This window comes from Chrysochloris asiatica, unplaced genomic scaffold (assembly GCF_000296735.1).
Source record: "Chrysochloris asiatica unplaced genomic scaffold, ChrAsi1.0 scaffold00022, whole genome shotgun sequence".
NCBI classification, from domain to species: Eukaryota; Metazoa; Chordata; class Mammalia; order Afrosoricida; family Chrysochloridae; genus Chrysochloris; species Chrysochloris asiatica.
The window spans coordinates 16,781,282-16,809,221 of record NW_006408540.1 but is presented as its reverse complement, the minus strand read 5'-3'; the positions used below and the strand labels follow the sequence as shown (position 1 = coordinate 16,809,221).

The following is a 27,940-nucleotide window of genomic DNA, read 5'->3' as shown; positions in this document are numbered from 1 at the left end:
AACCGCTGACCTTAAGGTTCGCAGCCCGATTCGTAACCACTACGCTACCAGAGCTCCTTATTTTACCCATAGAAGTCTTCAAAAATTGACAATAAAGGCTTGAATTTTTTTTCTTCAGTTCTTCCATGTTAAGAAAAGTTTGTTATTTCCTTTTGGTTTTTTTAACTCTAGGTCTTTGCACACTTCATTATAACAAATTTCTTTTTTCTTCTTGAGCTGCCCTTTGAAATTTTCTGTTCAGCTCTTTTACTTCATCATTTCTGTGAGTTGCTTTAGCTTCTCTATATTCAAGAGCAAGCTTCAGAGTCTCTTCTAACATTCATTTTGATCTTTTCTTTCTTTCTTCCTTCCTTCCTTCCTTCCTTTCTTTCTTTCTTTCCTTCCTCTTTAATGACATCATACTTCTCCATGCATGATGTCCTTGGTGTATTCTACAAGTCATCTGCTCTTTGTTTGTTTATGTTCAGTGCATCAAATCTGTTCTTGAGATGGTCTCTGGATTCTGGTGGGATATACTCAAGGTTTTGCTTGGTCTGTCGTGGATATTTAAAAATGATCTTCACCTTCAACTTGCATTGATGGTCTGTTTGGTCACTGACCTCTAGTTTTGTTTGGATAAAAATAGTTATTTTGGTTCCTGTGACTTTCCATTTGGTAAGGTTCACATGGATAGTCACCATTTATGTTGTTGAAAAAAAGGACATTTCCAATAAATAGGTCATTAGTCTTGCAAAATTCTGACATGTGATCTCCAACATCATTTCTATTGCCAAGGTCTTATTTTTCAACTACTTCCTCTTTGTTTCTAAACTTTTGCAATCTAATCATCAGTATATCTAGATTACATGTTTGGCCTATTTTATAAAAATCTTCCAAGTTCTTTATCTTTGGCATTAGTGGTTGGTCCATAATTTGAATAAAAGTTCTATTAACTGGTTTTTCTCCTAAGCATATGAATATTATCTTATCATTGACAGCATTGTACTTCAGGACAGATTTTGAAATGTTTTTTTTTGACAAGGAATACAATGTCGTTCTTCAATTAGTCATTGCAAGCATAGTAGACCATATTATTGTCCAATTAAAATGGCCATTACTAATCCATTTCTGGTCAGTAATGCCTAGAATACCAGTATTTATGCATTCCATTTCTTTTTTGACAACTTCCAATTTTCCTAGATTCATACTTTATACATTTCACTTTCTAATTACTAATGGAGATGTATAGCTGTTTCTTGTCATTTAGAGTCATGCCACATCAGCAAATAAGCTCCTGAAAACTGGGCTCCATCCATGTCATTTCAGTTGACTCTACTTTAAGGAGGTAATTTTTCTCTAGTCATATTTTGAGTGTCTTCCAATCTGAGGGGCTCATTTTAGCAGTGTATGAGACAATAGTCTTCTAACCAAGTCTTGAACGTACATCATCAGTCTGTCTTAGTCTGGAAGCTCCACTGAAAGCGGTAGGATCCTACCCTTCCATACAGGAGACTCAGGTTCGACTCCCGGCCAGTGTTTCTCATGCGTGGCCACCATCTATCTGCCAGTTCATGTTGTTTTGGTGCTGAACAGATTTCAGTTGATCTTCCAGACTAAGAAGAAAGGCCTGAATCACAATGGTCTAATCATGTTGTAGATGGGGTCACCAAGAGTCAGAGACAGATTTGACAGCAGCTGACCACAGCAACAACATCTGGGGGAGAGAAGCAGCTCTCTGGGCTTCCCAGGGCAGCCAGAGGAGAGAAGAACATGGAGCAGGGTCAGCTAGGAGCAAGGCAGTGGTGGCCTGGAGCTTACCCTGTCAGGAGAGGGGTGAGTTAAAGGAGGGCGGATTGACTAGCAGTTCTGAAAATGAGAGCAGAGGGTAACCAATATGAGGGCAAAAGGTGACACAGAAGACAGGACAGAATTCAAGGGTACCAAGGAGTGGGAAGACTGGAGTTTATTTACAGGGAAGACAGACAGAGAGTAACTAGCAGGTTTATGCTAGTGAACGGACAAGGCAGAGCTGGCTGTCATGAAGTGGTCCTTATCCTGGTAGGAAATAAGTAAGCCTTCTTAGTTGACCCCACTCTAACTTACTGGAGTGCACTATACAAAGCCTCCCGTGGGATGAGCAGAGCTTATTGGTGAAAAGGGAGAAAAGGAGGCACACCAAAGCTGTGAGACAGGAGAGCAGATGGCTTTGTTTTCAAAGTGCTTTTGTGCCCTATGCTAACAGACAGCATTCCTGCCACTCTGGGACACTCTGCAGGATGCCCAGGTGCCCTGGCACTTATGTGGGCAAACATCAGTAATGCTTGTAGCCCTGAAGGATGGTGGGCAGATTGGTTTTTACTTAAAGTGGGAGCAATGCAAAAGGAGCCCTGGTGGCACAGTGGATTAAGCATGGGGCTACTAACCAGATGGTTTGTGGTTCAAAACCACCCACCACTCCGTGAGAATAAAGTGTGACAGTCTGCTTACGTAAAGGTTTTACAGCCTTGTGGGGCAGGTCTACAGTGCCCTGTAGGGTCACTGTGGGTCAGAATCAAGTTGATAGTCACAGATCTTTGGTTTGGAAGTAATATAAAAATAAGCCTTGGGTTCACAAACAGCTGCTTCTACTCCATTTCTTCATATTGTTGGGCAAAGCCCCTCTCATGGCATTGGGAGATATGCCTTTCTTACTGAGAGTTTAAGATTGCCTTTAAAAAGCTACAGAAGTCTTCATTTTAATATATGCAAGTAGCCCCAAAGAATCAATATTCCAAATGAAACATGTTGGTGGTATAAGTGCATTTATTGTCTTTCAAACTTTAAGTGTCTATTTCCTACCATGAATATTTTATATTTGGCATTAAAAAAAGATCAAGGAGCTGCTGCTTCATCATAAGCTGGGGAGAAATGCCAGCAAACAGCTGGAAGGCCCACTCACCCTCTCCCCTCACTCACTGCCCTCTAAGTGTCTGCTTTGGGTCTGACCAGGATTGATAACTGATTTCTTCTCAGCGTTCTGAGAGAGAGAATTGTTGTTGGTTTTGTTGTTAAGTGCCATTGAGTTGGTTCCAACTCATAGTGACCCTGTATAGCATTTTCAAGGAGTGGCTGGTGAATTCGAACCGCCGACCTTGTGGTTCAAACCGACCTTGAGGTCCACTGTTTTAGAGAGAGAGAGACTAGTATTTCCAAAATCTTGTTTGAGAAATGGCTTTTCTTCTAATGCTTCAGTGGCCAAGGCAATGTCTTCCCAATGCTTTCTATATGCAAAGATGCAGATCAGCTTCCCCTTTGGCCTCCAGAAACAATGGCTGGCATTCTAGTATATTCTCAAGGAATCCATGTACAGTAGCTAAGCAGCATACTAAACAGCCGATGAGATGTTATTCACAAATAACCATTAGTACAACATCATTTAGCTGGTGGCAACTTGCTAACACTGCAGAGTTAAAATTAATACCAATACGACAAGGAAATGAAATAATTTATTATTCTTAAGAACCAATTTTATACATTTTATGCCTGTGGAACTGCTTTCTAATCTTATTATTTAAAAAATAATGACCAGGACCCATTTATTTTTTTGCCAGCCATCAAATTTCATAAAATATTGGTCTCAAAAAAGACTCATTAGAATTATATGCTCCATCTGGTTTTCTTCGTAAGAAGTTTTATAAAGTGCAACCTCAGATAAATCAACGTTAACAAGATGATATACACTTGATGGATATGCTTGCTTATTTGTTGTTGTTTTTTGTTTTGTTTTGTTTTGTTTTCTTATACTTTGCAGCTAAAAGGTACCAAGGAGTTGGTCGAGACCAATGGCCACAGCCACGAGGATACAAATGTAGGTACCACAAACCTGGTATTTGCTTTTCTCACTTGATGTTGGTCAGACGTCCATAGCACTTTATTTATAGCATAAAGGCTATTAGAGGTCCTGCCTCTTATTGGCTCTTTTAGATTGCTGTGTTCGGCTTAGCAATAAAAATGGCATACAGCACTGCTATCAGTAGGTTAGGTCACTGGGTGGCATAAATGATTTGCACTTGTCTACTCACTGAGAACGCATAACCCACCCACTACCCCCACTAAATGAAAACGGAACCCTGGCAGTGTTATCACGCTTTGGGCTGCTAACCTCAAGATTCACAGTTGAAACCCACCAACCACTCTGTGAAAGAAAGATGAGGCGTTCTGCTCCTGTAAAGATTTACAGCCTCAGAAATCCTATACAGGGTCTCTATGAATCGGAACTGACTCAACGGCACACAGCCACCACCATCACTAACTGGAAAGGAATCGTGGTGTGGTATTGTAGGACTGCTACAGTACTGGACTGCTAACTGCAAGGTTAGTGGTTCAAACCCACCCTTCATTCCTCAAAAACTCTATACAAGGTCACTGTGAGTCAGAACCGACTCAGTGACACTTACAACTAACAGAAAAGTTGGTCATTTGAATCCACCCACTGGTGCCTTGGAAGAAAGCCCAGGTAGTCAATTTCCATATGATTAACCAACAAACAGCAAACCCATTGTCACTGAGTCAATTTCAACTCATAGCAACCCTCTATGGGTTTCCTAGACTGTACAGCTTTGGGGGAATAGTCAGCCTCATCTTTCTCTTGCTCCACAAGATAGGAGCACAGGCCTACTCGCGCATACAAGAGTCACCACGAGTCAAAACGGACTTACCGACAACAAGGTTGTTTGGTAACAGCTTAGGTGTTCAAATGTCAGTTGACTGAAAACCTTCATGGAAAACAAGAGTTCTACCATGGAGACACCAGTGCCCCCATAGTTCAAGACCCCAGTGGGAACTTTGAGTCCTCTTCTTGGAATATCCTTGGATATTCAGAATACCCAGTTGTCAAAACTTGCTCAGGTGCCTTTTTGCCTTATAAATTCTTTAACCTCAGATGGAATATTGTATCATGAAGATCTCTGGTTCTCCTTCTGTTTGATGATTTCAGTGGTCTGTGTTTCAGGGTTTGTTTGTTGTTTTTTAATTCTCTGATACCTATATATATTTGATTATCCTCAACTCATAGGAAATGCTTACTTTGCAGTTCCTTTCACAGGATCAGACATGGCAATGAATGCCTGATTAGAGTTAGGAGAAATTATGCATTTCATGTTCATGCTTGTGTTAATTGTATACAGCAAAGAATCTGACATTCAGAACACAAGAAAATACTCTTAATAATTATGGTTCCTGTCAAACAGATCTTTAACGCATGCTGGTTATTGAGAACTTACTGTGTATATGAAGTCCTGGTGTGGCACTGTGGGTTAATGCGTCAGACTGCAAAGTCAGTTTGAACTGCAAGGTTGGTGGTTCAAGCTCACCAGTTGCTCCTTGGAAACCCTATACAGGGTTGCTATGGGTTGGAACCGACTGGATGGCACTTAACAACCACAACTGTATATATGATGCCCAGCCAAATGCCGTGTGTGTATATGTGTGTGTGCACACGCATGCGTGCATGCACACCATGGAGGGAGCTGTGATATAGAAATATAAGACTTGCTGTCTACCCTCAAGAAAATTATGACTAAGCTTCGGGATAAAGGGATGTATGGCTAATATATATGAGGATGTAATAAGTGTAGAGCAAGTTAATGAAGCTATAGTTTGAACTCTGGGCTTTACCACTTATTTATGGTGTTTTAAACTCCCTGCGACAGCACTTAACAACAACTACAACAACCACCCTGCACTTCACTTTTCTCATTTGTAAAATGGGCCACAGAAGCAGCCTCAAAGACCCATCAGGTTATCATACAATCATAATGAGCAAAGCCATGCAAACAGGTTCCCTGTTGAGTTGTTTCCGATTGATGATGACCCCATGCGATACAGAGTAGAGCTGCAGCGGAAGGTTTTCTTTGCTGTACTCTCCATGGAAATAGATCACCAGGCCTTTCTTCTGTGGTACCTCTGGGTGATGTTGAACTTCCTTTAGGTTAGTAAAGGAACCCTCATGGCACTATTGGATAGACACTGGACTTCTAACCTCAAGGTTGGCAGTTCAAATGTACCAGATGCTCCACAGAAGAAAGATGAGGTTTCCTGCTCCTCTAAAGATGTATAGCCATGGGAACCTTGCATGGAGTTGCTCTTAGTTGGAAACAACTCAGTGGCAGTGAGTTTGGTTTGGAGAGTTTTCGGTTCATCATCCAGCACAGACTGTACCACACAGGGGCATCTGTGACAACTTGAAGATGCTGTTAGTAGGGGTTCTTTATGCTGGGCAGTTAGGAGACTCTCCGGGCTCTATGGAATTTGAATTTGACTTTGAAGAAGAATAAAGTCAAAGGCTGGAGCAATTCATACAGCATTCCCTGTAGACAGTCATATGGTGTAAGTAGAGTTTGTCTTTCCACGCCTTCGTTTTCCCCATTCTGACCCTAGAACATCTCAGCCCAGTCCTGTCTTCCAGGGCATGCTGCTTTCACTCTCAGCCAAGTCCTGTGAAAACTGTAATTTCCTGCCCCCTCAGAGTAGAGCCCTCTGTGTCTTCCAAGGAGGCTGCTGTCTGATCCAATCAGCTGAAGCTCCAGTGGGCCCCACTTTCCTGTAAATGGGGGTGACAGCACTTGGCTTTTTTCTATTAAAACTTCTGAGAAGCAAAAGAAATAATGGATGTTTAGCCTCTTTGCAATTATGAGGTTCTGAATGAGATGTTGTTACAATGATCAGTTCATCTGCTGATTGGATAAATTAGATAATGCATGTAGAGATAGTTCCCTAGCACAATAGTTAGCTGATATGCCCTTCTTTCCTAAAACATTAAAAGGTAGATAGATCCATGGTTGTTACTGAGTGGGCTCCAACTCACTGGGTCCTTATGTACAACGCTACCCAGTATGACCCAGTCATATCCGAGTGTCCTCTTGAGGTTCTTGTGCTAACTCATCTCTCTGAGGGTCTCCCTCGCCTTGGCTGCCTCACTATGCCACCAAACATGGTGTCCTTCTCTAGCATACTTGTTGATGGTATGTCCAAAACAAGCGAGTCCAACAGTATTCTATTAAGATCCATTTTTACTTGTGATTTATTGATTGATTGATTTTTGGAACTAGATCACCAGGCCTTTCTTCCTAGTTTATCTTCGTCTGAAGCCTGTCTGCAGTGGGTGAACCTGCTGGCATTAGAAATGCTGGTGGCCTGATTCCAGCATCATAGTAACATGTGAACACCGTGGTCTGACAAGCAGTAACAGATGGGTGGGGGTGTTGAAAGGCATTTATTAAGGTATTTATGAAGGGAGGTAATCTCAGAAAGGGATTTTTTGTTGCTTCTTAACTAATGCTCTGATAGCGTAGTGGTTACGAATAGGGCTGTGAACCGCAAGGTCAGCAGTTCGAAACTACCAGCTGCTCCGCGGGAGAAAGATGAGATGAGGCTTTCTGCTTCCATAAAGATTTACAGCCTCGGAAACCCTGTTCAGGGTTGCTATGGGTCAGAACCGACTCGATGGCACTTAACAACAACAACTAATGCTTTTAGTTTTGAAAGATGTCTCTCGGCAAGTCCCCTCCCCATCCAAAAAAAAAGCTAAAGAGGATAGAGAGAAACACTGTTAACTGATGATATATGGAGGGGATAATAATCAATGTAATGAAACAAGCTATATGAATAGTTGAATGTGAAGCTGATGATGTGCCCGGTAAACTTTCACTCAATCCAAAATAAAAACATTTAATTAAAAAAAAAAAAAAAACGATGTCTCTCAAGAGTCCAAGATATGGGCTTTGTAATCAACTCAAAAGAGTTGCGTTTTAAGAGATGCAGTTAAGCCCAAAGAGAGGAGAGCAACACTACCTTACAAGAGATAGGGAGATACCTGTGGAACACAAGAGTCTGGGCATCCTTGTCTGTCTCTGGCAGTGTCCATGTCCCTTGCTGCATGGAAGACTAGCCTAGGTCTTACAATCTCAGGCAATGTTTCCATTGGTTTTCCAACAGGTACATTCTTCTCCTTCTCTTTCCTGTCTCTTTCTGGCAATTTCCCTAGGACTCCACTAGGGTTATATGAGAGAAGGCTGTTTAAATAACAGCCAGCTATTTGGGGGCAGACATTAGGAACTCTAGCTAAGTATTTTGCAAAGACATTTTTAAGTGTCTGAAATGAAATCTGTGCCCCATGAGAAGTTTCAACCCAACCCTGTGGTGGCTGAAAGACATTCAGCTCTCAAACCAGCCTGAGAAGGTTGGAATCCTTTATAATCAATACTTCACTGTGTGGCCAGGGTGTGTTATTGGACCTTTGAGAACTTCTCTCTCTTCATCTGTGAGTCTATGAGTGAAACCACACACCTAAGCGTCTGAGCTCCACAGTGCTGCTTCCCTCTGCCTGCATCAGTGGAGCCCGCAGCTCTGGGGCAGGGTAAGTTCTCATGCAGATCACAGACCTCCAGCCGCTGGCCCAGAGGCTATTGACTGAGACAAATAGATTGATTTTCCCTATAATAATCCACATGTGGGTATAGGAACTTTATTTATTATCATTTAATAATAATAACTTTACAGGGGATCGGTGCTGGCTTGGCTGGGTATTCTTGGGGGGGTTGGCAATTGCTATTTAAAAACAATATATCTGGTTATAAAAAGAAAAAGTTATTATGAAGCTCAAAAATCACTGAAAATAATATACTTAGTTAACCATTGCCATTGAATCTATTCCAATGTATAGCAATTCTATGAGATGGAGTAGAACTGTCCCTATAGGGTTTCCAAGGCTGTAATCTTTACAGATGATTTAATATCAGGAAAGGTGTGCAACAGGGTTGTATCCTTTCACAATACTTATTCAGTCTGTATGCTGAGCAAATAATCCAAGAAGCTGATTACTATATGAAGAAGAACATGGCATCAGTATTGGAGGAGAAAGGCTCATTAACAAACTGTGATATGCACATGATGCAACCTTGCTTGTTCAAAGTGAAGAAGATTTGAACCACTGCTGAAGACCAAAGGCTACAGCCTTCAGTATGGATTGCACCTCAGTAAAGAAAACAAAAATCTGCACAACTGTGCTAAACAGCAGCATTGTGATAAATAGAGAAAAGATTGAAGTTGTGAAGGATTTCAGCTTACTTGACTCCACAGTCGATGCCCACGGAAGCAACAGTGAAGATATCAAACCACACATTACAGTGGGCAAATCTGCTACAAAATACCTCTTTAGTGTGTTACAAAGTAAAGAAGTCACTTGTATGACTAAAATGTATATCAAACTAACCATGGCATTTTCAGTCTCCTATGCATGTGAAAGCTGGACAAACAGTAAGGAAACTTGGATAAAGAATTAATGTATTAAAATTATGGTATTGGTAGAAGTTATCACATACTGTGGACTTCTGGGAGAATGAACAATCCTGTTGTTGAAGAAATATAGCTAAATGAAGCTTAGAAGCAAGAATGATAAGACTTTGTCTCTCATATTTTGCACATGTTATCAGGAGGGACCAGTCCCTGGAGGATACCATGCTTGGTAAAGTGGAAGGAAACTCAATGAAATAGAGGAAGACCCCAGTGAGATGGATTGACACGTGGTTGCAACAATGAAATTAAAATATAGTAACAATCGTGAGCATCGTGCAGGACCAGACTCTGATGTACATATAGAGTCACTATGAATCCCAGCCAACAACTATACGATCTTTACAGAAGGAGACTGCCACATCCTTCCCCCATGGAGAAGCTAGTGGTTTCGAACTGCGAGCCTTTTAGTTAGCAGCCATATGCTTTACCAGTTTGCCACCAGCACTTCTGGTGGTAAAGGAAAATAACCTATCACATCATTACTCAAAGATAACCATGGTTCACGTTTTATGTTAGTTCTTTCCAGTCATGTGCATGTGTATAACCAGAAGGAAAAGCCCACCTAAAAATGAATAAATAAATGTTACCATAGTGCCCTCCATTGTGTACCTTTTTGATTTTTCATTAGATAATAAGTATTTTTCCTGTCACCAAATATTCCTCAAAGACATCATCGCATAGATAGGAAATAATTGAACCATCTCCTCTGTGTTAGGCACTTAACTTCCCTTTTTTTTTTTTACTAGTATAAATGCTGCTGTGATTAACATGCACATAAATCTTGGTCTACATGTCTCATATTTGTTTCTGGAAGATTCAGTATATTAAGAGCTGTGTAATGAAGGCTGGCATGGAAGCAGCAGATTTCTGGCATTGCTTGGCCTTCCAAATGTTAGTGCAGCAGACGCACCTGCATGGTGGTACCTCTCTGTTAGCTGACCTGAAGGTTTCCATTGTGAGGCAGGCAGGTCCAAGTCTTGCAATTTACTAGCTCTTTTCTTATGTCCTAAGAGTCTCCTGGCTTAGACAATACTAGCCACACCTAGATTCCATCTGTTCTATTGCTTTCTTATTGTTTTTTGGGTTTTTTCTTAAATGATTTATTGTAAATTATGTGATAGTTTACATGGAACAACATTAATTTTACATTCATTCTATCGTATATCATCTCATTGCCATGGTTACAATCCCCTCCATGCATCATCAGCCAACCAAAGGGTATACCCTGCAATCCTGCCCCCGCGTACCCCCCAGGTCTTCAGCACACAGTCGCTCTCCCTCTCTGGATCTAAAGTCCCCAGCTGCTCCATTGCTCCACGTCATCATCTCTGCCTCCATTTCAGGCATCACTGCTTCTCTGGGTAGGGTCCCGCTCTCCGCTCTTCTCCCTTGATGGTCCTAGGGACCTCAGCTCCTAGACTGAAAAGTTAATCACTCCCCTCCTTGCTATAAAACGTCTACCTTGCTTTCTTATTGTTTTGCATTGTTTTGAGCAACAGCAATATCTGACCAAAACCTTGTCTGGGATCCTTACGAGCCCCAAACAGGCACACTTGTATAAAACCCCACCCTTGCCCATGTATCAGAAGTCACGGGCTGACACAGAAGACTAACCTCTCAGCTACTAACCCATAGGTTGACAGTGCTGTAGCATAAGCACTGGACTACTAACTTCAGCGCCAGCTGTTCAAACCCACCGTTCACTCTCAGAAAGCCAGATAGTCATTATGAGTTGGGACTGACTCTATATAGCAGAGGCATTGCCATCGGCCGACCTGCATTCAGAAGGTCACAGCCACTGGAAACCTCATGGAGAAGTTGTCCTTTCACACATATGGGGTTCCCATGAGTTGGAATCACTCAGTGACACCTGATTTGATTTTTGGTGATGCTGTGAGTCAGACATTGGTCTGTTTATGAAAGGTCAGTGGTTAAAACCCACCAGCTGCTCCACGGGAAAAAGATGAGGCTGTCTGGGTCTCTAAAGATTTACAGTCTCGGAAACCCTGTTTAGGGTTGCTATGAATCAGAACGGGACTTGACAGCAGTTGATTTTTTTGGTCTACATCACAAGATCTTTGGAAAGCTCATATTTATGAGAAAAGTTTTCCAAAGGCTGATTTAAAAATCACTATGTCCAGAAACTGAGGCCAACTGGATTGGCATTGCCCATCAAGAGGACTACATTTACTGATATTAATTAGGTCTTTCTTTGAACTTAGAATTGGGTCTGTTATTGACAGTTGAGCAGCCCAACCTTTTAAGTGTCCCCAAGTTTAATACTCGCCTTCATCCAAGTCTCTTTAGAGATTTCCATTACTCCAGATCCAATTTTCTTTCCGGAGAGTAAAGCTATGGATTTTCTTTTGATCTCTAACTCTAAGCTGCCACCTAATCCTTGATAATTACCTATACCGTATACCGTAGCCTTACATTGAGATAATATGTCCTCATCTTGCATCTCTTTTGATGGCCTTTCTCCCAGAGGTGCCACCTCCTCTGACCCCCCCCCACCCCCACCAGTGTGGGTAGATGAGATGAGAAAGTGGAGGAGATGTGTAAGGATAGGGGAACTAGAGGAACTAGTCGGAGGAATCAAATAAAGAGGCAGCTCCATCCTGTAGTGCATAGAAGAATGATCGTGTCTAAAAGTTGTACATGAATTCTCTCTCCTCCTATCCTTGGTTCTGCTCTAGGAAAGTTACTACCCACATCCTCTATTTGCAAAACTCAGGCTATTAAAACCTAGGGGTGAAAATATCATTTGCAATCTCTAAAGAGGTTTAATTTGTGATACTAAAGGTTCCCACTGTCAAGCAGAACACCCTTCCCACCCAACAATAAAACACAAAAACAAAAGAGAAAAAGATTTCCCATTTTTCATGTTGCCTCCATAAAAAAAGTAAATCGTCCCTCGGAGTTGTCTTTAAATCTGTCAGGGTGAAGGCATGAAGACCATGTAGACGAGGTACTGGGAGAAGAACATTCTTCATGTTTAGTGCACCCCAGCAGAAAGCTATAGCTGGCTACCCATGCATTTTAATGATGGATGTGAGGGGCCCGCACCAAATGCTAATAAGCTCTTTGCCCAGTTTCAGAATGTGACTTTCAACCTTTAGGAAGGTAAGCATGAAAAAGAAGAGCCCAGATTGGCACATGAAACAAGGTGAGGAAGAGAAAGAAAATGTAAGGAAATGGGATCATTTTCTCAAAGTTTCTACCCATTCTTCTCACAGCAACTTCCTGCTTGGTCTTAGAAAAACTAGGTGCTGTCGAGTGGACTTTGACAGTTGTGACCCCTTGTGTGTCCCAGTGGAACTGGCCTCCACAGGATTTTCAATGACTAATTATTCAGAAGTAGAGCACCAGGCCATTCTTCTGAGGTGCCTTGGAGATGGACTCAAACCTCCATCCTTTTGGTTAGCAGTCAAGTGTGTCAGCCATGTACACCATCCAGAGATTCACAGTCTGATGTCGTTATTATCATTAGATGCCACTGAGGAGCTCCAACTCAGTGCAACACTGTGTATAACAGAGCGAAATGCTGCCCGATCCCACACCAGCCTCATTAGCTTTGCTGTATTTGAACCCATTGTTTCAGACACTGTGTCAATCCATCTCATTAAGGGTCTTCCTCCTTTTGGCTGGCCCTCTACTTTACTAAGGATGATGTCCTTCTCCAGGAATTGGTCCTTCTGACAACGTGTCCAAAAGAAACAATCTAAAATCTTGTCATCCTCCTTCTAAGAGCATTCTGACTGTATTTCTTCCAAGAGAGGTTTATTCATCCTTTTGAAAGACTATGGTATAAACTGCTACTCTCTGAAATTGATCAAAACATGCAATCAAGATGCCTTGATAATTACTGATGATTGGAATGTGAAAATTGGAAACAAAGATGAAGGGTCAGTAGTTGGAAAATATGGCCTTAATGATAGAAACAATGCCAGAGATCGTAGCAAGATGGAATTCTGGAAGATAAATCGTTTATTCATAAGAAATGTCCCCCTTTTTTTTGACAATTATACATAAGACCTCACTGGATGGAATACATAAGAATGCAATATCAACTACATCTGTAGAAAGAAATGATAGAGGTTTTAAGCCCCCATTGCCTGTCTAGTCAAATCTGACTTATAGCAACCCAAAAGACAGAGTAGAGCTGTCCCACAATGTCTCCAAGGCTGTCATCTTTAGGGAAGTCACTGCCTCATCCTTCTTCTTTGGAGTGGCCACTGGGTTTGAACTGCTGAACTTTAGGTTAACAGCCTAATGCTTAACTCACAGCACCATCCCCAACCCTAAACTGGTAGAGGAGTAGACAAGACAATAGGGACACCTGAGCAAAAGGTGTGCCCCACCACACCCATGGGCTTGCTCACATGGGAAATAAGTACATGATCCAGTGAAGACAGAGCCAGGCTGAAGCTGGAGTGTCTGCCTAGAGGTGTCCCAGTTCTTTCAGCTCCTCTAGATCTTCCTCCTAACAGACTTGCCCCTCATGCTGTCTTCACTCTGCACAGAGCTCCACAGGTTGTGTCCCAACCCTCCCTTTTTCATTCAGGAAATTAACAGATACTCCTTGAGGGAGGCATGTTTTCAACTCCTATCTGCCACTTTTTTCTGCCTCCGTTTTTCTCAGTTCTAAAACAAAAGTAATCCTTATACCTATCTTAGAGGGTTGTTGTGAGCGTTGCTTAACACAATTGGTGTGATCAGTGTGTGTCAGGCATTATTATTACTCTAGCTGTCAGCATGCTGGCCACTGTGCTGGGCTCAGGTCTTGTGGACTACCCTTTACAAAATGAGCTTGTCCTTTTTTTTTTTTTTTCATTTTGGCCGGCTCACTGTCTACCTTCTGGTCAGTATCACAATGGAGAATAATGGGCTTGTGATCATTATTCCAACAGCTCAGACAAGACCTATATCACAGGGCTTGGTTCCATGGAGAAAAGAATCTGGTGGGAGGCGAGTGTGATGTGTGGATACACAGAGAGCTTTAAGACACTCACTCTATCTGCTCATCAGGGAGAGAGTGACCCGCATCTGTAGAGGCCAAAGGTTACCTAAGCTCTGTAGAAGCCTGAACTCCATCTTGAGAAGAGGGTCCTTTTCATGCGACTAATGTGTTATCCCATCATATATGAAACACTTACACGTCACATAGAGTCATTTTGTTTCTCCCGCTGACGCTTCATGCCTTCCTCTGTGAAGAACAAACAAACCAGTCTCAGGAGAAATGCATCCAGGATGAGGAAAGAAAGACTTGTACTCACTTACTTTTGGGCACTTCATCAGGAAAGACCAATCTAGAAAGGCACATCATACTTGGTCAAGGAGAGGGTCAGTGAAAAAGAGGAAAGCCCTTAGTGAGGTACCCTGACACAGTAGCCATAACAATAGACTGAACTTTACCAATGACCGTGGAAGTGCCTCAGGACTGGACACATTTTCTTCCATTGTGCCTGTAAGGTCATAAACCATAAACCAAAGCCAATGGACACCAACTACAAACATAACAGCCTCTCTTCTGCCCCCTAGTGCACAACGACTTAGCGCTCAGGTACTCACTGAGAGGTTGGCAGTTCTGCAGAGGAAAGACCTGGAGATCTACTCCCATGGAGATTACATTTTAGGAAACCCTGTGGAGCAGTTCTCCTTGGTTTTACAGCATTGTTGGAATTGATTCAATGGCAAGGACATAACAAATCCCCTCCAGCACAACTGCTTTCTTCCAGCTGGGTTCCCATTGTTTTCTGCTGTGAATTAACTACACTCCCTACAATAATTCCTTCAACAACAACAACAAAAAGAAAACTTGCATCCATACATACATCCCACCCTGGCACCCTTGAAAAGGATGATGACCTGAAAAGCTCTTATTATGAATATGCATAACTCCAAGGAAGGGTTGGGGAATCGCTATAAAAAATAGGCAAAAGTTTGCCTGTCCCACATTTAAGGCTCTGAAACTTTATTCCCAGTAAACACTCAAGCCAAATGATAGTGTGTTTTCTCAGCTGAAGCATGTGGCTGGAGGTGGTCCTTTTTGTAAGGACAGGACTTGGTGCTCCTTGCTTGTCCTGAATGGCATTTTGGAGGCTGTAAAAGGGTTAGTACATGTTTAGGAAAATTGATGTGCTGGGTTTACAGAAGTAAAATTCCTTCTTTTCCCAAACTGGGTTAGAGAAAAAGAAGCAAAGAAAACATAAATTTCAGCTTTGTGTGAGATGGTCTGGCATGGACATGGAGTCCTGAATCGCTGAAGCCGAGTTCTGAATCCCCAAAGTGAACTCTTCTGGAGACTGACGTACTCTTTCAAAAAGATTAAGTATGATAGTTCTACCTGGTGTCAAAGCAAAAGCAGTTGTATAGAATGGAATACTTTGATAAACACTTTATATTGTTGTTGTCAGGTGCTGTTCGGTTGGCTCTGACTCACAGAGACCACGTGTACAACCGAACGAAACACCGCCCTGTCCTGTACCATCCTCACAGTTCTTAACCATAAGCTCATTGCTGCTGCCACTGTGCCAATCCATGTCTTTGGTGGTTTTCTTCTTTTTCCCTGACTCTCTACTTTATCAAACATGATAAAGTAGACATGATATCAAACATGGTCCTCTAGACAACATGTCCTAAGTGCCTGAAACGAATTCTCACCATAAACACACACAAATACTCTTATCTTAAAAGTGACAACTTGTTTTGGGAGACATTTTGGGATATACAAAAACATACAAGCCACTCTTGTGTTTCCTTAACTTTGCCTCTGTGCATGTATCTTTCTACCAAGCTTGTTGCTATTGTTGTTGTTGTTAAGTGCCATTGAGTCAGTTCTGACTTGTAGCAACCCGTATAGGGTTTCTGAGAAGCAGCTGATGAGTTTAAACCACAGACCTTGCAGTCCAAACCAACTTACAGTCCAGTGTTTATAACAGGGCTCACACCATGTCGTATGGGCAGTTTTGAAATCCGTATTTTGCCTTATGAATCATAAGCATTTTCTCATGCTATTAAATAGTTTAAAATATATATACTATTTTTAAATACTATTTAATATTTCATGTGATAGATGTATTTCATTTCATCGGTCCTTGCTATAGAATTTTTGAACTATGAGGGGTGTTCAAAAAGCTTGTGGAAAAATTACGTTATCTTTTCATTCCATTTTTCCAAGAAATCTTTGAGACCCCCCTCATATTATCTGTTTTGGTTATTCTGAATATGTATGCAATGAATGTTTTTACCAACATTTTGGTTAATCCAGTGACCATTTAAGCACTTTTAAAATGAAGGTTTTATGCTTGCTTGGGACTTGAAGATATAAAGAGGTGCATGTATTCCTTAAAAGGTTAAAAGTTCCACTCCCACATGATGGTGGTATGCCAAGGAGTCGGTTCTGACCCATAGAGACCCTGCATAGGTTTTCCAAGGCTGTAAATATTCACAGGAGGAGAAAGCCTGGATGGTAGTTTCGAACTGCTAACCTTGTGGTTAACAGCCTGACTCGTAACCACCACACTACCAGAGCTCCTTGCTCCTCCCACATAGTAGGTAAAAAAAGAAACAGCCAGTAATACTCTTTGCATATTATCACATAGAAAGGATCAAGAATTCCTCAGGAGGAGAAGAAAAGAACTTCCAGGCATATAGGCATCGTAATAGCGTGTGTATACTTCATGAAATAATGCAGAAGAGCATAACTGTGTATACTTCATGAAATAATGCAGAAGAGCATAACTGTGTATACTTCATGAAATAATGCAGAAGAGCATAATTGTGTATACTTCATGAAATAATGTAGAAGAGCATCTCCTGTGAACTGTGAGAGTCTTCTTGGTGGTCTAGGATGCTGGAGCCTGCTACCTGTGTGGACCCTCAGCCCAGGCTAAAGGAACCACTCCTCCACTATCCATCAGAGGCTTCCATGCTCTCAGGGAATGTGTGAGATTGAGAAGAGTGAGGGATGAAAGGAGCAAAAGGAGTTCTAACCTGGAACACAATATTTTAGACTTCCCTTTATAATTATGGCCAAGAAGTTACATGTAAGCTTCAAACCATCTTATGATTTAGCCAACAAGAGATGCCTATACAATCACATAGACAGGAATGGAAATGCCAGCAATAATATTCATTTAAAATTATCTCATTCAAAGTGATATCAGTCAGATCATTTAAATATAAAATCAACGTAAAGGGCTTCATCCCAGTGTTCTCGCCTCACGTGAGATCCAGTTCTTTTCTCTCCAATATCCTCACCAGAGAGGAATGGGAGGAACATTCAGCAGCATTAGTGAAAAGGATCCACAGCTCAAAAGTCAGGCAGAAGGAGACATCTGAATCCATGCCTCACGAAGACGGTTGGCAAAAGCAGGGAGACCCCCTTGATCTAAACAGCTTGCATTTCTGCCAACATTTCTCCAGGATTCATGGTCTTAAGACAGGGAGGAACAGGGAGTCACCAGTTGGTAAGCTGCGCCTCTTCTTAGCTTTGTACATTGCTCAGGAGCCAGTGAGCTTCCTAGACTGTTGTTTATATTATTAAAAATGTCAAATGTCCTACAATGATAGCCACACGCTTACATTTCTCCTGCACCACCCATCGGTGAGTTTGGCAGACTGTGATGCCTTACATGTTACTGTGGTGCTAGAAGTGTGTCACAGGTATTTCAAATGCCAGCAATACTGCCACTCATGGTTTCAACAGAGCTTCCAGATGAAGACAAACTAGGCCTAATGATCTCCTTCTGAATCTTAACACCAGTGAAAGCCTTATGGATCACAACAGAATGTTGCCCAGTTCTCTCACTTTGAATATCAGCAAGTGAGAAACATATGGATCACAATAGAATATTGTCCAGTGATCTTGCTTTGGACACATCATCCGAGGGCCCCGTCTCTGGAAGAGAACATCATATTTGATGAAATTGAAGGCCAGTGAGGCAGACCCTCTGTGATATGAATTGGTACAGTAGTTCTAATGGTGGACTTAAATGTGTCAGCAATCATGAGGACAACATGGAACCAGGCAGTGGTTTGTTTTGTTGTACCTAAGGTCATAATGGGAGTCCTGGTGTGGTGCTATAGGGTAAACAGTGGACTGCTAACCACAAGGTCAGCAGTTCAAACCCACCAGCCACTCCTTAGAAACTCTATGCAGGGTTGCTATGAGTAGAAACCACCTGGAAGACACTTAACAACAACAACGGTCATCATGAGTCTGAATTGACTGGATGACAGCAATCTACCCATATCTCGTTTCTCCAAAGCACACCAGAGGCCTGAAGGAAAGAGGGCTGGGCCAGGGTTGGGCCAACTCCCCATCTGGGCATCTTCCTCATCTTGTTCCTGCTCAGCACTGCCTGGCTTTCGACAATACCACCGAGGGAGATGTCCTCTGTTTCTACGCATACTGTTCTTTTCCAGACCTCATCCATCATATTGCTCCAGAACTCACTGAGCTGTGGTATTTCTCTGAGGAAATACGTAAGAGGACAACAAAGAAGAAAAGTAGTTGGAAAAGTGGGAAGAAAAAAACAGAAGGGAGAAGAGGGAAAGAAAGACAGCAGCAGGAAGCATGCTCCCATCTTTTCTCCCTGTCTGCTGGAGAACGGATAGTGTCTCTCCATCATCCCTGGTGGGAAGTCAAGCAACAGCCTTCACTATCACACTGCCAGTCCCCACTCCCACCACGGACACACATACGCACCGTTAGTGAAAAGCTGTGGCACTGAGGCATAAGCACTGGACTGCAAGGTTAGTTTGAATCACAAAGTTGGCTCCTTGGAAACACTATCTATACAGGGTGGCTATGAGTCGGCACCAACTCAGAGGCACTTACCAACAACAAGTGAAAAGACTATCCAAAATTAAGCCACTTGTGACAGAAGTTGAAGTTCTGACTGTTGATCTGCAACTTAAGTGTTGGTCAGGTTCCTGAGGGAATTGACAAAGGCTGGACCTGGAGATAAATACATAAGTGCCCGCAGCAAGATGCCAGTCCGGATCCTGCCAAGCTCAAAACTCTCCCCAACCCTGATGAAAACTTCTCTCCCCCAATCCGTCCTCCCATCTCTGGGGTCTAATAGTGGGACTCATCCCTGGCTGGATTCCTGGTGTGGCATTGTCGGATCAACACTGGACCGTGTACCGCACATATGGTCGTTCAAACACACCAGCTGCTTCTCAGAAATCCTATACAGAGTTGCTCTGAGTTGGAACTGATTTGAGGGCACATAACAGCAACATCAACAACCCTGGCTGGAAACTCACTGTATTATGACTGCAATTCACCTACCTCCTCCTCGGCCTGCCCACCGTGCCTTGAAAGACCCCCACCCAAGCTGTTTGCCCAGGCAGCTGTTTATCCCATGTGCAGGCTCCTGTAACCAGCCATTACCATCAAACCTCCGAGAAGATTGCAAACCTCACACCCATAGCTTAAGTTTAATGTAGAATCTTGTGAAATTTCAGAACATCACAAATTACACTTCAGTGTGAATACCCTCTTTTATGGATTGAATTGTGTTCCCCCAAAATGTGTGCTGGAAATCCTAAGTCGTTCTGTGTGTACATGTGATTCATTTTGGAAACAGGACTCTCTTTGTTATGTTACTGAGACCATATCAGTGTTGTTGTTGCTCAGTGCCATTGAGTAGGTTCCAACCCATAGAAACCCTGGATAGGGTTTCCAAGGAGCAGCTGGTGAGCTTGAACCACCGACCTTGCAGTTCAAACCGAGTTTGCAGTCCAGCGCATTAACCCACAGCACCACACGAGGGTGTGTCTTATTCGACCTATAAAAAGAGCAGGTTAGGCCCAGAGAAGGAAGCTCTCCAAAGAACAAGGGCCTTCACCCAGAGTTAACAGAGAGAGAAAGCCTTCCCCTTGACTGGCTGCTGGAATGCAAATCTGTAGCTTCCTAAACTCTGAGAAAATAATTGTCTGTTCATTAAAGCCCTGACCCAAGCCATGGTATTTTCAATAACCTCATATGCATGCGAAAGCTGGACAGTGAAAAAGGAAGACTGTAGAAGAATTGATGCTATGATGTTGGAGGAAAATATTGAAAGTACCATGGGCTGCCAAAAGAACCAATAGATCCGTTTTGGAAGAAGTAAGTGCAGCCAGAGTGCTCCTTGGAGGTCAAGATGACCAAACTTCGTCTCTTATACCTCGGACATATTGTCAGGAGGGACCAGTCGCTGGAGAAGGATATCATGTTTGGTAAGGTGGAGGGTCATAGAAAAAGAGGAAGACCCCCCAATGAGATAGATTGGCAATATGGCAGCATCAATGGACTCAAGCGTGGCAACTGTGGTGAGGTTGGCCCATGATCCGGCAGTGTTTCATTCTGCTGTGCATATAAGGTCACTGTGGGTAGGTACCAACTCTATGGCACCTAACAACACCACCACCTGTGAGAGCAGCACTAAGAGACTAAGGTAACCTCCTTGAGTTTCTCACTCTGGCTGAAAACTAGTGCCCAGAGGAAGAGACACTGATGTGTTTTGCGACGTTTTTAAATTACGGCCATTGCTAGCAACAGAGAGAGACACTTCCCTGAAAGAACTGAGTATGCACTTCTGAGCTGTGCAGACAGTGGAGCCCAGATGTCTCTGTCTGCTCCCCTCTCTAGATAGCAGCCTGCTTATAAACACACAGAGAGCCACCGGGAGACTCGCAGGGAGTCAGTCTCCAAAAATGCTACAGGATCCCCTGGAAAGGCTCACCAGCCATCGAAACTTCATCGCTTTTTGGGGGGGGTTTTTTTCAACCCCCAATTCCTGCTCATTTAATTTTTTGAAAAATCTCATCCTGCAAGCCGCAGCCTTCCTGGTGCCAAGACTGCCTGTGTTGGGGAGTGCGTCAGCTGTGATGAACTGCATTCCCATCTCTTTTATTTTTATGTCCATTTCCCCATTAGATTACAGAGTGACTTTCTTTGTCTGGAGGATTTCCAGATTGCTCAGTGTATGCTGATGAGCTACTTATGTTTATGAGACTTTCAGAATCTAATTTGCACAAGCAATTTCTTTGCATGCCAACTTTGAGAAAGATGGCTTGAAACTATGAGAACGGTCTGCAAGTCCAATCTACATAAGCCTGATACTTACATAAGTGTAAGTCACTGACCCTCTCCCACCACACACACATACACACACGCACAACCTGTATGTCTCACAATGTTCAGCTTATGTATTGACCCTTACTATTCTACGTAACACTATTCAAATTGGTCCTTTTGGGGATAGCAAAATAACTCTTGGCCTGCTGTTAAGAATAACGACTGTCCTACATCCTGAACAAATGGCTTAGTCAAGAGGTCTGCTTCTGCAAGGGGCACATTCATTAAAAGTTGTAAATAATTAGATTTTTTTAATCGATAATTCTGCTTTCTTTCATTTATCATGTCATCCTTTTTGCCTGTAATGCAAATCTCGCCCAGTTTTGAGCCTAGCTCAATTCTCATTTCTCGGGGCCTTCCCCTAGTGACCCAACCCAAATCAATTACCATCTTCTCTAAATTCCCATAGTTTTCATCAACCTTATAGACATTTTCAACAACCCATTTGTGGGAAAATCTTCCCAGCCTGAGACCCTGGGTGGGGCACACAGCTGACATGCTTGGTTGCTAACTGAAGAGTTGGAGGTCTGAGTCTATCAAAGGTACCTAAGAAGAAAGGCCTGGTGATTAACTTAGTGAGAAAAAAAAGCAGGCAATGAAAATCCTGTGGAGTACAGTTCTACTTTGACATACATAGGGTCTCTGTGAATTGAAATTGACTCAAAGGCAATTGTTTGATCTCTCCAACTTATGGCAGGGAATTCGTATGTGTCTCTTGCAGGACCTAACACAATAACGTACCTGTGTAGGTGAGGTGCACATACTACATTTATACTGCTTACCAATGGATGAAGGAGCTCTGGTAGCATAGTGGTTACGAATTGGGTTTGTGAACCGCAAGGTCAGCAGTTCGAAACTACCAGTTGTTCCACAGGAGAAAGCTGTGTAAAGATTTACAGCTCAGAAACCCTGTAAGGGTCGCTATGAGTCGGAACCGACTCCATGGACCCGTAACCACCACCACCAATGGATGATTGAATTGGTGTAGTGTGTTTGGTCTAGTTAGGTGAGAGAGGCAAACACTTCATTCTGTATACTATCTGTAGGTGAGCTTGGAGGAAAACACAGGCCATCCCAGTTAACTCTAAGGCTTGAAGACTGCTGAAGTTCAAATGGCACTGTTAGGGATCACTTCATTCAACTTTCTCATTTGATAGATTTTCATTCAGTACATATTTTCTTGTCTAATTACTGTATGGCTGAGAGTCTCACAGTCTCATGAAGACATTACTTCTCAAACTGTAGTGAGCAACAGAGTCCCATGGAGAGCTTATTAAAACCCAGATTGCTGGGGCCTCCACTCTCGTATTTCTGGCCTGTGAGGCCTCAGCTGGGCTTCCTTGCTAATAAGCTCCCAGATGGTGTTGGTGTTGGTGTTGGTGTTGGTGTTGGTGCAGCCAGCATGCAGTGCACACTTGGTGTAGCGTGGCCTACTCCCCACCCAGGCCAGGGCAGATGCTGCTCTGGCCTTACTAGAGCAGCCTGGGCCTCCCTTGCCATAGCTTATGTCGCACTGTGTTTTAATATATTTTACATGTCTGCCCTTCCTCTGAAGAGCTCTGGTGGCATAGTGGGTTACAATTTAGGCAGCTTACTGCAAGATCAGCAGTTCAAATCTACCCGCAACTTGACAGGATAAAGAGGATGCTGTCGGCCCCTGTAAAGATTTGCAGCCTCGGAAAATCCTACATAGGGTTTTGCATCATGGCAGTGGATTTTTGGTCCTTCCTCTAGGATTTTTGGTGTGGCGCTGTAGGATCAGCACTAGCCTGCGAACCAAAAGGTCGGCAGTTCAAACCTACCAGCTGCCCCTCGGCAACCCTATATACAGGAACTTTATGAATAACCTCAGAGTCAGCAGTTTGAAACTATCAGATGCTCTGTGGGAGAAAGATGAGGCTTTCTGCTCCTGTAAAGATTTACAGCCTCAGAAACCCTGTTCAGGGTGGCTCTGGGTCGTAACCGACTCAACGGCACTTTACAACAATAACATGAATAAGAACTGACTCGATGGCACTTAACTAGACTCAGAAATTTTAAGGACAGATGGTATTACTATTCATCTTTGAATCCTGTTGTCCAGCAAACGGCCTGCCATATAGTGCCTATTGTTGTCAAGTTGATTCTGACTCATAGAGACCCTATAGGAGACAGGAGAACTGCCGCATAGAGTCTCCAAGGCTGTGATGTCTATGGAAACAGATGACCACATCTTTCTTCCGTGGAGCAGCTGGGAGAGCCAGACTGCTGACCTCTCAGTTAGTAGCCGAGCACTTTAACCATAGTGCTGCCAGGACATCTTTGTCATAGATTGTCAAAGACTACTCGATAAGTCACATGGGCGCAATACATTCCCTTCAAATGGTACTGATACCTTAGGTGGTCCAAAGATTGAGCATGGCTGCTTTTAAGCAAACACATCAACCTCACTGCTATGAAGTCAGTTCCAACTCATAGTGACCCTATCTCGGGTATCCGAGATTTTAAGTCTTCACCAGAGCAGACTACTCATCTTTCTCCCACCGAGAGGCTAGCAGCTAGGTTTGAACCACTGACCTTGCAGCTAGTAGCCCATAAAAAGAGTAAATACATTTCATTATTGCTAGACTCTGGCTCATGAGAAATCACAGTGATTGGGAGGACAAGGAGCCATGTGTTCCTAGCCCTAGCTGTGCAGTATCGTAGGTACAATGTTCTCAGTTGAGAACATGTGGGTCATGGGAGGTCACTGTCAGCCAGAAGCACACAGTTCACAGAGGAGACATAATAAAATTGAAAAGGCAAACCACCCAAGGAAGAGGGCCCAGGGTAGGATGAGGGACTGGAAGACGTTGGAGACGTTGTTTCCTGAGATGCAGTACAGACCACCAGCAATCCAGCAAAATGCCAACTACTTCCCAGCCATGTGAACTTAAGAAAGCTACTTTCCTGACTTGTGCCTCAGTTTTCCCTTCTGTAAAATGGGAATAATGACAGCACCAGAACCTGGCACCTAGTAAACACTCAAAAGGGCTAATTCTGAATACTGTCATCATCATTATCATCTTCACCATTCTTTATGTTTTCTTCATCAGAGGACCTTAAATTCTACATCCATCATATACTATGCGTCAGTCATCCAGAGCACTTAGTTCTCGGACTGGTTCTCATATGTGGCCTATACAAAAAGGCAGTGAGGAAACAGAATTAGATTTGAGTTGATGTGGACACGGGAGGACTATTTAATGTTTGCCAGGGTCTCCCAGGATGCCAGGCAAACCTTGTGAAATCTAATTTCAGTTTAATAATAATCAAATGCCTCTCTTTCTCATTAGATGGCATCCCATCTATTCCCTATAACCTAATTTACCACTATAAAGGTTAACCCAAAAAAACTCTTAAATTTTCATATAATCATTAGTGATGTAAAGTCAGTAGGTGAAAATTATGATAGTGGGGTGCTTTGTAGCAGAGAAAAATAAGAAATGTCATACTGAGAAATGGTCCGGGAAAATAACATGCCAAGAGCACTGCAATACAATTAATCTTCACCAGCAATAGAGCCAGCATCATACAAGATAAATCAGACAGACTAATTTTGGATGCACATACATACATTTAAAAGTATTTCACTTTGGTTTCTTCTGTTTGCAGTTCCATTTTTACTGGTTGAGGAGATTTTTCATGTCAGTATGTTTTCAGCTCTGAGGAGTATGGACTTACGTAGATCCTACTGTGTGGGTTGCATTTTTTACATAAGAGAAGTCAAGTATAGATTTTTTTTTTTTTTTTTTCATTTTGCTAAGTCTGCAGTGGTATATTATAAAAATAAATAAGTAACAAGAAATATCACAGTCTTGAGTTAGAACAATGAATGGAATCACTGGAATACAAAGAACTTTTTTCCTTTCTTTTTGATCATTTTCATTTAATCTGACTGAAACAACAGTATGGCAATGGAAGCCGTAGAATTGTCAGTTTGAGATCATGGCTTAAGGTGTGAATTGCGATGTCATAACTAAGTTATGATACAGGCACCAGTGATGCTCTTAGTATGTAATGGGAAACATTTAAGAAATCAAAATTACCCTCTCCTATCTGAGAGCCTCTGTTCTATTATTCAAAGCATCAATGGCCTAATCTTAGTTTTCAAAGAAACTGATCAACAAGAATACTGAACGACATGGTGAGTGTAATAATGCCCCTGAATTGTGCTTTGGTTCAAATAACAAATGTTTTGTTATATATATTTCACCACTGTAAAAATATTTTTTAAAAGTCTGATAGGAACTAGACAAACAAAAATATATGCTCCTGTGTACCCATATGAGTTATTTTATTGTATGATCTATATGTGTATGGGTATATGTGGAGTCCTGGTGTGATGCTGTAGGATAAGCACTGGACTACTAGCCAAAAGAGTGGTGGTTGAAACCCACCACGCATTTTTTGGAAACCCAAATGAAAGCATTTAGCAACAAGAACATGTGGACATGTATAGTTGCTGTTGTTAAGTGCCATCGAGTCTGTTTTGACTCATAGCAACCCTGTATAGGGTTTTCAAGGCTTTAAATCTTAAGTGGAGCAGAAAGCCCCATCTTTGTCCCAGGCAGCTGTTGGCAGGATTCAACTGCAGACAGTCCAGTGCTTATCAGATGGAGCCACTCCCATATAGAGACAGAGAGGGTTGTATATAAAATATTAAAAGTAAATGTCTGAATGTTAATAGTGCTTCTTTTTGGGTAGTAGAATTTCACATAAAGTAGAATTTCTTCTCTTCTGAGTTTTGTGTTTTCTATGATGAATACGCATACAGAGACTCAGCCACTCATATATTTGTGATGAGAAAATCAATAAAGTTTATTATTAAAAATTAAAGTGACCTAGAGAAGTGTCCATTTCAGTTCACTAGTGCCTAGGATATTGATCTTTATACATTCCATTTCATTTTTGACAATTTCCAGTTTTCCTAGATTCATACTTCAGTTATTCCATGTTCCAACTATTCATGGATGTTTGCAGCTGTTTCCTCTCATTTTGAGCTGAATGAAACATTGGAGAGGAATGGTGTTACATTCATTGTCAAAGAGATCATTTCAAGATGTATCTTCATGTACAATTTTGTCTGTTATAAGATAACATCCATATACCTACAAGGAAGACCAGTTAATATCACTATTAATCCAGTATATGCACTAACCACTGAAGCCAGTAATCTTCAAAATGAAGAATTCTACCACCTTCTTCAGTCTGGAATTGACCAAACATAGAATCAAGATGCACTGATAATTACTAGTGATTGAAATTCCAATGTTGGAGACAAAGAGAAAGGAAAATTATTTGGAAAATCTGGCCTTGATGATAAAAATGATGCTGGAGATTGCATGATAGAATTTTGCAAGACCAATGATATATTCATTGCAAATATGTTTTACAAACAATATAAAAGGCAATTATACACTTGAACCTCATCAGATGGAATACTCAGGAATCAAACTGATTACATCTGTGAGAAGAGACACTGAAGAAGCTTAATATCATAAGCAAAAACCAGGCCATAAGCAGACTGTCGAATAGACCATCAATTTCTCATATGCAAAGGCTGGAAACAAAGAGGAAGGATCAGTATAGTTGGAAAATATGGCACCGGTGATAGAACAATGTTGGAGATCGCAGGACAGAATTTTGCAAGACCAATGACTTGTTCATTGTGAATACCTTTTTTCAACAAGACAAAAGACCACTATACACATGGCCCTCACCAGATGGAATACACAGATATCAAATTGACTACATCTGTAGAAAAGCTCCATATCATCAGCCAAAACAAGGCTAGCAACAAACTGTGGAAAAGACCATCAATTGCTCATGTGCAAGTTCACGCTGAAGTTGATGAGCTTTAAAACAAATCCATGAGATCCAAAATATGCCCCTGAACATATCCCACTTGAATTTAGAGATCATCTCCAGAACAAATTTGATGAATGACCCATGAGTAGAAGAGTTGTGGGATGACATCAAGAACATCATACAGGAAGAAAGCAAAAGATCATTAAGAAGACAAGAAAGAAGAAAAGGACCAAAATGGATGTCAGAAGAGACTGAAACTTGCTTTCCAGTATAGAGATGCTATAGCAAATGAAAGGAATGAGGAGGTAAAAGAACTGAATAGCAAATTTCAAAGGGCAGTTAGAGAAAGCTAAGTCAAATATTGTAATGAAATGTACAAAGACATGGAGTTAGAAAACAGAATGGGAAAAACACAATAAACATTTCTCAAGATGAAAAATCTGAAGAAAAAATTCAAGTCTTGCAGTGACAGAGGCATGGCATAGAGAGAAGGAGCAGCGGAGGACTCTAGGCTCATGGACTAAGAACGGCTTTGTGCCTGCGGGCAGGAGGCTGGCTTGCAATATGTGCCCTTTAGACATTTAAATGGATATGTATTTTCTGTTTTGTATGAGTGCATCAAAAATGAAAAAAGAAAAGAAAGGGAATAGAGGTAAATATCATTAATCG

General features: G+C 42.0%; 1 protein-coding gene across 1 annotated transcript in view; it reads left to right on the top strand.

Annotated features, from left to right (window-relative positions):
* Positions 1 to 27,940, top strand: part of ENOX1 (ecto-NOX disulfide-thiol exchanger 1) — a 304,449-nt gene that overhangs the window by 227,005 nt on the left and 49,504 nt on the right. The window contains exon 11 of the mRNA XM_006837613.1: positions 3,770 to 3,826. Coding sequence (XP_006837676.1) covers positions 3,770 to 3,826 — 57 coding nt within the window. The remainder of the gene's footprint in view (positions 1 to 3,769; positions 3,827 to 27,940) is intronic.